General features: G+C 46.9%; 1 protein-coding gene across 4 annotated transcripts; it reads right to left on the bottom strand.

Annotated features, from left to right (window-relative positions):
* Nucleotides 1–4,200: 4,200 nt before the first annotated feature.
* LOC101068385 (sorting nexin-16-like) lies at nt 4,201–12,862 on the bottom strand. Of its 4 annotated transcripts, XM_029831917.1 has the most exons (9): nt 12,116–12,308; nt 11,475–11,958; nt 11,284–11,370; nt 10,086–10,234; nt 9,756–9,825; nt 9,156–9,292; nt 6,981–7,097; nt 6,214–6,243; nt 4,201–5,547 (listed from the first exon to the last, which is right to left on the bottom strand). In XM_029831917.1, the coding sequence occupies exons 1-8, from the start codon at nt 12,136–12,138 to the stop codon at nt 6,225–6,227; spliced, it is 1,086 nt and encodes a 361-aa protein (XP_029687777.1). In that variant the 5' UTR covers nt 12,139–12,308; the 3' UTR covers nt 4,201–5,547; nt 6,214–6,224. The 4 variants fall into 4 exon arrangements, with proteins under 4 accessions (XP_029687777.1, XP_029687779.1, XP_029687776.1 ...); XM_029831919.1 differs by lacking the exons at nt 6,214–6,243; nt 12,116–12,308 and adding an exon at nt 12,622–12,862; XM_029831916.1 differs by lacking the exon at nt 6,214–6,243 and having other exon boundaries at nt 4,201–4,882; nt 12,116–12,311.

Genomic DNA, 12,862 nt, shown 5'->3' with positions numbered 1-12,862 from the left:
AGGAATTATCCTCACACGCACGCAACACACCCCTTTTTATCCGTGCAGTGGGGCGACGCGCACGTTTTACCACGGAGACAGATTCATTCTGTTAAGAGACATTATATTGTTTATTGTACTGAGTTGTGATGTGTAATTTTCAGTTATAGTTTTGTTGACTAGGAACTGACATTGTCATCTGCTTATTGAATTTTGGTCACGCCCATGTTGAGCTTGTCATTTTTTTCCTCTTGTTCCGTTCCCGATGATCTCACAGGAAGACGTGTATGTTCTTGTCAGTCTCAAATAAATATTTCCGGTTGGGTAAAAAAAGGGGTGCTGTCTCATCCTTTCATCATACCTAACCCTTCCCTTCCCTTTCCTACTCTTCTCTACCCCAGCTTACTCTACCCTACGCTATCATACCCCACTCTACTGTAGCATAACCAACACTACTCTACCAACCCTACAAGACACTACCCTAATCTAGACTATCAATCAATCAATCAATCACTCAATTAGTCAAGATGTACAGATCATGTACATTACTACCTTACTCTACCAGACTCTACCCTAACCTAGACTACCCTGTGTATCCTTCATAATTGACAAGTTTCTTAATGAAACTCTTACATCACACAGTCTTCAATACCTTATTGAAGCAGTTCTTCCTGAACCTTCACATGCCTGCAGCATGTTGCTCCACCTAACAGACCTCATGGCTTCAAGCCTCCAGGTTTTTTGTGCATATGTCAGACATGGGGCCCCAAGAAGAGTTATTTTGACTCAGATTTAGATAATTGCACTCAGCAGACTTCCCATTTAGACTTTTGTGGAGCTTGTTTACAATAATATCAGCACTGGCTTCTAATTTTATTTCATCAAGAAACGTCTCCAAGAATAGGTTAAATACAGTTTGGAGATAGTAATAAAGTGGTGGAAGTATTAAATGTGTTTTGAAGTTACATACAACTGAAATATTTTATGTACTCCCCCGGCCCCCAAGGGCTAGAGGGGTTTATTTATGTTTATTATTCCTAAAGTCTAAGCATGGATTCCAGATGTCATTGGCCAGTATAACGAACACATCAGTGAACTCAACAAAACAGTAAAACACAAATAGGAAAGGTTGAGCTGCTCCTTGTTTTGTTCGTACATGTATTACTTGGACGCTTAATGTTCCAAAGCATTGGAAATGCATGCACCTTAACGACACGCTGGGTCTGTACGGTTTAGGATGGAGTCCGCCCTCCTTTTACACCTTTAACAGCCTCAACTCCTTTGGGAAGGTTTTCTACAAGGTTTCACGGACGTCAGATGAGAAGGCCTCTGTGACAAATCATCCCAAAGGTGTTTTAGAGGCCGGAGGTTTGGACTCTCTGCAGGCCAGTCGATTTGCTCCGTCTCATCTGTGTCTTTATGGACCTCCTGTTGAGCAGTGGTGTACGGTCCTGTTAAAATAGGAAGCAGCCAACTCAACACCTCCCTCAAAGTTGGGGCATTGTTCATAAAGTCTTGGTATAGCACAGCGTTAAACATTCCTTTCACTGCAACTAAGGGGCCAAGCAGGACCCCTAAACAAGGTGTTGTTCCCTGAATCCAGTGGTGCCCTGTTATACACCATCACTGTTATACACCAGACCCTTCAGATTGCACTTGGTCACATGACATACGGCTGCTCAGCCATGGAAACCCAGCGCATGAACATTTAGAATCTGTCCTGATGTTTCTGACAAAACCGTGCCTGTCATTGCAATCAAACCACCTGTGTGTCACTTCCTTCCAGCTTCTTTCACACACACACACACACACACACACACACACACACACACACACACACACACACACACACACACACACACTCACACACACAGAGAGAGAGGGAGAAAGAGAGCAGGAAAAGGAGAGAGGATAGGAGGGAAAACAGAAAGAGAGAGGAAAGGTTGGGTGAGGGGGAAAAAGGAAACATGGAGAGAACAAGAGGGAGGGAGGGAGCGGAAAGAGAAAAATAAAGGAGAGGGGGTGGACAGAAAGAGCATCCAGCAAACCCCCAAACAATCGATGTTTGTCTGCACACGTCTCTACAAGTGAAACACAGAGGATAAACGTCCATTTGGGCCACCACACAAAATACCCTTGGGTTACCAATTTTAACTACCTTCTGACAGGACTAGTCACCACGGCCAGGGTGACTACCACAGACACACCGACGCAACACCAGGAAGTCAGTTTCAGTATGGGGAAATGCAGGTGGGGGTGCGGGTGCTTTTTCTTTTGCTCTGGTGACCAACTTAAAGGTGTAATACCGCCACCGGGACTCACACTTGTGAGTCTGACAGAGGCCTTTTTGATAGCATCCTAGGGCGGGTACAGGTGCTCCAGAGGTGGCCTCGTCCTAATTTGGAAATGCAAACAGGAAGTGGGCAGCCGGGGACTGACTGGGCAGGTAAAAATAATACAGGGGTCTTTGAACATACCACAAGTACACAGACAGCGCCCCCTCTGGCCACAGAGGTAACTGACTTTTAAATGACAATCTCCAGCAAGAAAATGGCTCCTGTTGTTCACGTTGAAAGGTTTGTCATCATCTCACCTGTTTTTAGCCAGGCCACAGTGCTTAACTACGGTCCAGGGTTAAAGTCCAGCTCTTTACTGCTGACTCAGCAGCTTGGAATAACGCGTAACCCGAGGGAACCTACACACCACACAGGTGAATTTCACAAGGCCTTACAATCCCAGATAAAATGAGTATTTTGTTTTGATGCACCAAGTTCTAAGAAAGTAGAAAGTTCCCCAACTGTTTTCTTTCAGACTATTTTAAAGGCTATACAGAAGAACTGGTGTATATCCTCATTGGTAAATTTTAATTTAAATGGTGTTCCCAAGCTGTCCTGCTGGTTGTCCAAAGGTCAGAGTTTAATCTAGTTCTCTCATTGTTCTACCATTTTCTCCATATTTGTTAGCTAGCTTGTGGAGTGATAAAGCACATACCATCTGGTTGTAGTATACAGTTGGGTGGGGACTGACACTATGATTTATTCCTTTCATTCCAGCTCTCATCTGACAAGAGTCGTTATGTCCATTACAACTCTCATGGGTTCGGTCTAAAGTTCCTTGGGGTCCTTTCATATGTTTTACAGGTCAATTTTTTTCAACCCACAGCCCCGCCAGATTTGAGACCAACTATCCTACAGCGCACGTTGAAGGCTTCTCTCTCATCCCTGAAGAACACTGTGCTGTTGCACCTGGAACTCTTTAGTGAGCTCTTCTCAGGCCATTTTATGGTAAAGTCAAAGCCTCTTTTCGAGTTTGTAGGGTTGATTTTATAGCTACGCAGTTGTTTTGCTCAGTGACTTAGACGCTCCGGTCTTAGCTAAACCTTGTTTAAGAACATGTAAATGCTGAGCTGTCATCCAAAATAAGCCCAAATTAAAGGCAAATGAGTGATGTGCTGCTGCTTCACCCCTAATTATAGGATGGAGGAGCATACGACATACGACAGTAAAGCACAATGGATCACTGCTAATGCTAACTAGCAGGGTTTGACCCTGATCAACCCCTGGGGTGAATTTGGAACGTTAAGGTCAAGGTGAACCATTTGAGGTCACGCTGCAGAAATTGTGAGAATGAGGAAGGGGCAGAAGCAGAGCCATTAAACTTTTGAGTGGCTTTGGTTGGTTGGAGGGGCAGATGCCAGGATGTGTTTATGCTGGGATGGTGCAGAGCTGGAAGATTACTCCTTCATTCTTCCAGGCTTAGGGTCCTAAGAGAGGACGTGTTGTGCTGGCATTAAAATGTTACAAACCAAAATTTTAAATACACCTAGAGAACAGACCACAGCCTTTATTATATTTCTGGCAGAGATTTAATAATTCTTTTAGGAATTTCAAGTTTTACTCATTAAACAGTTTTAGTTGGGCTGCTGCTGTGGCTCTGACCTGTTATTAAAGCTTTTTTTTGTAGACCACTGACCTAATTACTCCTTCATTAATATCTGTATGAGAAAAGCCTGTAAAAAGTACAAACCTTGTAACGTTTTTACTGCTCAAACTAATGTTCTTGACAAAACGTTCCATTGTTTTAATCATATTTGGGGTTTTTAAAGAGTTTTAGCTTGGGGGAGACAACAAAATAAAGCTGTGCAGGCATATTTGGTCAGTTTGAAGCTACACACTTAATATTTGTAACTCTGTAGGACTCAGAACTGACAGACTCACAGACTTTAAGGAAAGATGCATTTTAATATCATTCAATTAAATATTACCATACAATTCAATCTTTTTCAGTTCCAGACCAGGTGAGAGTGAATTATGCTTCTAAATATGAACATTTATGGTGATGCCAAATCATAGCCATAAGAAAATTATTTACAATTCAGTTCTCAGTGTGAATCCTTGAAATGGGCTTTTATATGAAGACATCAGTCAAACCTGCGCAGCAACATACGTCCTAGTTTTGAACGTCCTGCGAGCGTTTCAGGACAAACACTTTTATAAAGCATCTAAACACCAAAGAAAGACAATGTTTTTCAAGGCACTTACAATAAGATGAAGTGGGGGGGGGTAAAGCAAGTTCATATACATTTATCACACAGGTCCACGAGGGCCAATGACAGTGAGTGAAAAGGCACATCGCTGGATCAAATGAAGTAGTAAAATTCCTTAGCAAACATTGGGATCCATAAAGTGCATCACATGACCTTCACTCAGGCCTGGTTTGAGATGATTCAGCAGTAGCCAACTTGTTTTCAGAGGGTGAGACCAGTCGGTCCGATGCACCGGTACTTCATAGACCTCCGAAATATGGCTTTTAAGGATGGTCCAGGTCTGGAAACAGCAAATGGCACTGCTGTCACTGTTCTCAGGAGTGTGAGATGATCCCAGGATGGGTTGGTGATAACATGCTGAAAGAATTAAGCAGAACCTCCCATCAGACCCACTCCCTTTACTTAACTCTGCCGTATCAGGTTTTAGGTGTCAATCACACAGCTCCCAAACAGCTGGAAATTTTCAAGGTTTCAGCATTAGCATGACAGTTCATGTCCAAACAACTCAGGTGCCACATGGTGGCGCTGTTCCGTCTACACAAACCGCTGAGATCAAATTAACTATCTGTTCTTTGACCCCTTTTTTCAGGATCTTGATGATTTTGTTTGGATATATATATGGAGGTACAAAGGTAAGGCCCCACCACACCCCAACATCTGGATTATCTTTTGAAATTCCAGCCATAATTCCCATAAGAAGTTACAGAGATTCTCCAGCAATGAATCTTCCATATGTGCCAGATCAAATAGCCCAACAGGCACAGTATCGAGTTCCATGCGTGTCCATGAGCACTGATCTAAACAGGTGTCAACAGCTGTCTCACGCCCAGCAGCAGAAGCATGGGTTAAATTAAATGGAAAAAGAGCAAAACATATGCACGGCGAGGAGGATCAGCGCTTGGCTTTACTGTTCCCGCTTCCGATGGAAGGACTGGGTGACTTGGATGACCGGGGGGGAGACGCTGAGGGACGGCCCACACCAACAGGCGGACGCTGGCACTGGCAGGATCTCACATCTGTCACTACACAGAGAGCAGATGTGAGTTTTCAGCGTTGTAGCCAGCAGAACATCACACCTCCACACCCCTGAATGCACAGAGGGTGTTTAGCAGAGACGTTAATGCAGCCGGAAATAAACCAGTCAACACACACACACACACACACACACACGCACACAGGGAGGCATCCAAACGGTGTTAGCTTTAGAGGAGAGTAAGGATGAAGCCCTGAAATCCTGGAAAAAACCCACACCCAGTGGGACAAACAGCATCCATGTGCCAAAACCAGCCCGTTAATCACATGTAGGGAACACACACTGGGTCGGGGACAGTCCAGTTTCAGATGGTCACATCAGTGCAGGCAGGACCGATTAGTTCAAGACCGACCGATGTGCCACCACTGTGTGTGACAGGAGAAAGTGAACTGAGCCTCACCTTCTGACCTCAAGGATTTTAAAACCAGATCTGATTATTTCAGGTGAATATGGACGCGACACAGGCAGCTCATGCACAGGAAGCGCCTGCGCACGTGAGCGCCCGGTTTTCCACATCACATCAGTCTGGTTTGAAGCACCTTGATAGCATCAAACGGCACATTTCCGCTGAGAGGGGGACAGCAGCTAACTAACAGGGGGTGCGTGTTACTGAGCAGAAAGAGCTTGCAGCTTCCCGAGCTTCTCTGTCAAATACCTGGCACGCTTTCAGATTGGGGCAGCGCTGCTGTGAGACGTAGAGGGAGAAAGAAGGAAGGCGTCATTTCAAAAGAACTCAAAATCAGGAAAAAGCAAGAAAAGAATCACAGAAAAATCCTCTGTCAAGAATCACTAATGGCGAGATGCAGTCCGTTTAATACGTGGGCCGATCGTGTCCTGAGCTGGTGCATAAAGAACAATAATTACAGATCCGACTCGATCACGTCATCAGGCCGGGATGCAAAACCATTTCTGAAGGTTTTGACGCGTTCAGAGTCACAGTAAGAACTTCCGAGCCCATGAAGGAACAGACAACGCCGGCAGGGTCGGCTCTGGTGCACAATCTGCAGCCCTGACAAACTTTGATGAAACCTGCAATAAAGTGAGATGTGAGTGAAACCATGTGTGAAGGGGAGGAAAGCTGATCTGAGCCAGTTTAGACCGCTGCATCTTTGTCTGGTTTGATTAGGAAACACAGGCCGAGGCTGGAAAATCCCCCATAATGCCCCATCAACGCGGTTCCTTTGGAGGATCAGCCAGGCATCCTGTCCTTTGTTCGGTGTTGTTCTCAAATATTAAAAAGGAGTTTTTAAAAACCTCATTTGACTTTTATAGCTGAAGTTTACTGTCGTGGTTAGAAACAGCCACAAGAATCTTCAGCTGCACGGAGGAGGCCTGTTTGAATCCTACTGTAGAGAGCGTGTGTGTGTGTGTGTGTGTGTGTGTGTGTGTGTGTGTGTGTGTGTGTGTGTGTGTGTGTTTTACCCAGTGTCGTCGGCCATATCCTGGTCAGCCTCAGCAGCAGATGATTCCACATCCACACTGCTCTCACTGCCTGGACCTGACAGACCACATGTAGAACCTGGACTCACGTTCTCACCGCTGCAAAACACACACACACGCACACACGCACACACACACGCACACACACACACTTATTGAATCAAGTGTGCTCCACATGAGCAGCATACCGTGCCTTGCGAAAGTATTCGGCCCCCTTGAACCTTGCAACCTTTCGCCACATTTCAGGCTTCAAACATAAAGATATCAAATTTAAATTTTTTGTCAAGAAACAACAACAGGTGGGACACAATCGTGAAGTGGAACGAAATTTAAACTTTTTTAACAAATGAAAAACTGAAAAGTGGGGCGTGCAATATTATTCGGCCCCTTTACTTTCAGTGCAGCAAACTCACTCCAGAAGTTCAGTGAGGATCTCTGAATGATCCAATGTTGTCCTAAATGACTGATGATGATAAATAGAATCCACCTGCTCTGTGATAGTCTCAGGCTTCTGTTTAAAGCGCAGAGACCATCATGAAGACCAAGGAACACACCAGGCAGGTCCGAGATACTGTTGTGGAGAAGTTTAAAGCCGGATTTGGATACAAAAAGATTTCCCAAGCTTTAAACATCTCACGGAGCACTGTGCAAGCAATCATATTGAAATGGAAGGAGTATCAGACCACTGCAAATCTACCAAGACCCGGCCGTCCCTCCAAACTTTCATCTCGAACAAGGAGAAAACTGATCAGAGATGCAGCCAAGAGGCCCATGATCACTCTGGATGAACTGCAGAGATCTACAGCTGAGGTGGGAGAGTCTGTCCATAGGACAACAATCAGTCGCACACTGCACAAATCTGGCCTTTATGGAAGAGTGGCAAGAAGAAAGCCATTTCTCAAAGATATCCATAAAAAGTCTCGTTTAAAGTTTGCCACACGCCACCTGGGAGACACACCAAACATGTGGAAGAAGGTGCTCTGGTCAGATGAAACCAAAATCGAGCTTTTTGGCCACAATGCAAAACGATATGTTGGGCCTGCTTTTCTTCAGCAGGGACAGGGAAGATGGTTACGATTGATGGGAAGATGGATGGAGCCAAATACAGGACCATTCTGGAAGAAAACCTGTTGGAGTCTGCACAAGACCTGAGACTGGGACGGAGATTTATCTTCCAACAGGACAATGATCCAAAACATAAAGCCAAATCTACACTGGAATGGTTCACAAATAAACGTATCCAGGTGTTAGAATGGCCAAGTCAAAGTCCAGACCTGAATCCAATCGAGAATCTGTGGAAAGAGCTGAAGACTGCTGTTCACAAACGCTCTCCATCCAACCTCGCTGAGCTCGAGCTGTTTTGCAAGGAAGAATGGGCGAGAATTTCAGTCTCTCGATGTGCAAAACTGATAGAAACTTACCCCAAGCGCCCTGCAGCTGTAATTGGAGCAAAAGGTGGCGCTACAAAGTATTAACGCAAGGGGGCCGAATAATATTGCACGCCCCACTTTTCAGTGTTTTATTTGTTAAAAAAGTTTAAATTATTCAATAAATTTCGTTCCACTTCACGATTGTGTCCCACTTGTTGTTGTTTCTTGACAAAAAATTTAAATTTGATATCTTCATGTTTGAAGCCTGAAATGTGGCGAAAGGTTGCAAGGTTCAAGGGGGCCGAATACTTTCGCAAGGCACTGTAACTTTGATCTCGCCTGGTGCCCGAGAACCCCGGTGAGACTGGATAGAATCTGAGTGGGTGTGATGGGAGCAGTTAAAGCAGGAAAGGTCAAAGGTGATGTTTTCTGTAGGTGCGGAGAGGTTTAATAGAGCTGGAAAGGTTGGCTCATACAGGAGTTCTGGACTTTCTCACGTCCGGACCAGCATTGTTGTTGTTCCGCCCACCTCAGGGAAACGAACAGCTGTCACGGTTCTTCATGAGACTGAGACGTTAGTCGGGGTGGAGGAGGTGTGGACACTTCAAACATCAGTCAACTCTACACAAAGCAGGCAGCTAAATCCCAGAAGACGAGGACGCCAGTTCTTTGGAATGCCCACTGAATTTGCCCATTGTAGTTGACATTAAAGGTGGAAAATCTGGCATGTTCTCCTTTTTGCCATCACAAGAACGTTAACAGGAAGGATGTAGAGGTGTGGTCTCACTTCACATGCTTCTCCAGCAGCAGGATGGCCTGCTCCCGCTCCTCCAGCCTCATTTTCAAGTGGTCGATCTCCTTCTGCTTCTCCAGCAGCTCCTTCTGGAGGCGACAATTGCTCTCCTCCAGCGTCTCGCAGAACGCCTGCGGAGAACGGACATCACAGAGGTGAAGGAGAACAGCAGAGCTTCGTCCAGCCGCTCTTCCGTGAGCCAAACAGGAGGCAGCAGCTGTCAACGATCAACACGTTTCCTAGTGGCAGGAAAGGTGACCGGGTTAATCCTGAGCCTAATAACAGCCCTTAAGGGACTTGATGGGAGCCAAGCTGAGGTCCAGCTGCTGCTGCTGTTTGATTTTGTCTGTTGCATCACAGAAAGCCATCGCTACCTCAGGCACGGAAGCCTGGGTCACAAGCTAATAAATGGCTGTTGGCTACTGAACTCGATGCGTCTCGGATCTGCTGCGATGAGCAGAAAGTGTATAAATGTTGCATAAAGGAGCAAAAGCCTCATTGCACGTAGCGGAACATTTATGTTCATAGTGTTTGTCTCGCCAGCCTCAGGCTGACGACGCTGCTGTGGGAACATCAGCGCTTGTACATACTCACCCGGCTCTCTTCCAGACTGTCAAAAGGTCCAGGAGGGTCATCCAGGCACAAAAACTCCCTCACCGCCAGGCTGCCAAAGACAAACAACTGGTCAGTCCCAGCAAGATGCTGAGATCAAACCTGGACGTTGTTGTTGGTGCAGAGAGTGGAGGCAAGCAAGGACGAACACACACTGGTGACAAACCGTTTTCACACTGGGTTTCTATCTAATGTCCCGTGATATTACGCTGGAGACCAGAGACAGTGAAGACATCCGTCTCTTCCTGTGCAGACCACTGTGGTGCAGCACCACCGGGACTCAAAACTGCCAGGGAGGGCTCAGGGACGTACCAGTGGGAGATGTCCTTATGTGCAATCAGGTTCTGTAAAAAGGCCTGCAGACCCAGCTGTCGGTCCTCCAGGAAGCTGCTGTCGTAGTTGTCTTTGAACCAGCGCTTCGGCGGAAGGGACAGGCGAAACCCGGGGAACATGTCCTTCAGCTGCAACACACGCCACGTTCAGAGCCACAAGATTAAACACGCGGCGGCGCTCTGGTTCATCAGACTTGTGATCAACCGGAATAACCGGATCTAATAAAGACATGACATGAAAACTTCAGCCCACATCAGCCAACCTCTGGACTAGTGACTAAAACCTGCCCGTGTTTTGCTAAATAGTCCCGACGGCCTGAGTTAATCTGTTACTGTCTCGTGCCGTTTGTCTCTGCAGGAAGTTACTCATCTGCATTTCTGGGTTCATCCAGATCAAACTGATTTGAGACATCCTGAAAGCAGGTGAAGAAGCCTGACAGCAGGGAGGCAGGGGCTTCGTTCCCGCCATGTCTGCGTCTGTTTCCTGGCCCACAGAGGCGGCGCACCGCCTCCAGACCAACGGTCCAGCCGGCCTTTCAGCCTGTTGGACAGCTGATGAGCAGCAACAACAGGATGCTGCTTCTTGCTCTTCATCCTGCACTTCCTCCGGTTTCCTGCGGGAGAACAGAACCCCTTCTATGGAGAACCCCTCCTCCATTACGTGTGCCAGGAACGAGAATTCACGAAAGATTCCCTGTTCACATGGAAAAGGTCAAACATCTGTGTGGACAGATGAAGACAGCGCAGAAGACAGAGCGGGACAAACAGCCGTTGCGTTGCCGTGTCTGCTAAGCAAAGACTTTGTGGTTAACTCCAAAGTTAAGCTAGGAGGTGTATTCAGAAGTTGGACCCGTAGATTCTTTCTAGGGTAACTTTAATAGTTTGCAGCACTTTCCGTCTGTTCCACATCCTCCTTCACATGCTATGCTACATGTCCATAGTGTCCTGACTGGTCCTCTGTTTCCCCTCACTGTCTCCAGCCCGTGGGTCATTTGGAAACAGAGAGCATCTTTGTGCAGCTCTGATCTATGATACTGTGCGCTCAAAAATAAAGCACAGCGTGCTGAGCACATGAGTGTGTCTGCAAATAGATGACAAAGGAAGCTTTGAGACAGGCCACAGGGACGGTGGGTCAGGCTGCCCGGACGGACGGACGGACGGACGGACGGACGACGCACCTTATCGTTGAGTCTGGAGAAGTCTGTGTACCTCCTAAAAACAACCCAGCTCTCGTCTGGCGTCTTTCTGACCAGGACCTTAAACACCTGTGAGGAGACAACGCAGCAAATCTTCAGGTTACTGTATCTTCACACACAGACGCGTAACGATCACATCAAACTCCTCTTCGACGTGTACGATGACATCATACCGTGAATTTGGCTCTCTCCTCCATCACCTCGTACCCCAGCAGAGTGGGGGTGATTGGCCTTTCCTCCTCGTGCCGACTCCTCACTGGTTCTGAAATGGACCGAGGACAGCTGGAGTACTCCACAGACGGCTCCGTAACCCCGTTCACCCTGGCCCGTGTCACGTGGCTTTGGGGGGGCGGTGGCGTCCTGCTGCGGCTGCCTCGGCCCGTGGAGCGGGACTGGCGCAGAAAAGCCCCACATCCACCGCCGTGGTCCTCCCGGGCTGCTCTGGCGATGGGCGAAGAGGACGGGCTGCCGGAGACGCTGCCCAGCGACGAGGCGCGCTGAGGCCGTCTGACTTTGCCGCTACCTCCGGACAAGGTCTTGTCCATGGGCACGGGGACAGGCACGAAGGGCGACGCCATCCCAGCTGCTGCACCACCAACTATGACCACCACCGAGATACACCTGGGTGTCTCAGGGGTGCAGGAGGAACCTGGGGGGCTGGATTTTAAAGAGACAAACAATATTTTCAGCACTATTTGAGGTGTAAAACAGACACAATCTGACATAAATGAAGCCAACTCAGAGGCCTTCTGAATTATTGACTCGGGCTACATTTCATCCATAATTTAAGGATCTGAACATGATGTGCACAAACCATGATGGAGGATCCGTGCTCATCTACGTTCATTCAACGTCATCTGTCCGTCTGAATGAATGAATATTGGTTTTAAAATGAAAGGATCGTCGTTTTCATGGAAGATCGAACTGGAACGACTGAAACATGTTGGCAGGAATCCACCCGCAACTCTTTCAATGTTAAACTGCAAAGTTGGGAAGGTCACGACAGATAAGAAAATGCAACCTTGTAACGAAACTATGCACCGCTTTTTCAGCCAAACTAAGCTGGTAACCACTCCGGAGTGAAAGTAGTCATAAAATCTCGGCGACCTTTAGCTTCAAATGAAACTGTCCCTGCGCACATTCGGCTAACTAATGTTTGAAATGAGACGCGTTTTCAACATTAGTATCTATTGACAGTTTGTTTGTCCTTCGATTGCATCGTAATTCGGCATCCCACTGATAATATTGAGCGGCAGGAATCATTTTTGAGATACAACTGGCGAGTTCTGTAGCACTTTAGAGAAACCGGGATCACATTACCTTCACTTTAGCTCGGAAGCTAGGACGGGCAGCCGACGTGGGCAAACCAAGGATGAGGCACAATAACAAGGACTCCCCGCTGAAGTACGCTTAGAATTCTCTCTCAGCTAATTTCCATACGCCTTAAAACGATCTTTAACTTGGTGATATTTATCCACGTCTCTCTTGCTTCTCCTTTCCATTCATGTTAGCTGGCCTCTCTTGGGTTCTGCAGTGTGACCAGGCGGGGGCGCTGTTTTAC

This window comes from Takifugu rubripes, unplaced genomic scaffold, assembly GCF_901000725.2.
Source record: "Takifugu rubripes unplaced genomic scaffold, fTakRub1.2, whole genome shotgun sequence".
Taxonomy (NCBI): domain Eukaryota; kingdom Metazoa; phylum Chordata; class Actinopteri; order Tetraodontiformes; family Tetraodontidae; genus Takifugu; species Takifugu rubripes.
Note: the sequence above shows the minus strand (reverse complement) of the source record. Positions and strands in the feature narration are given on the sequence as shown.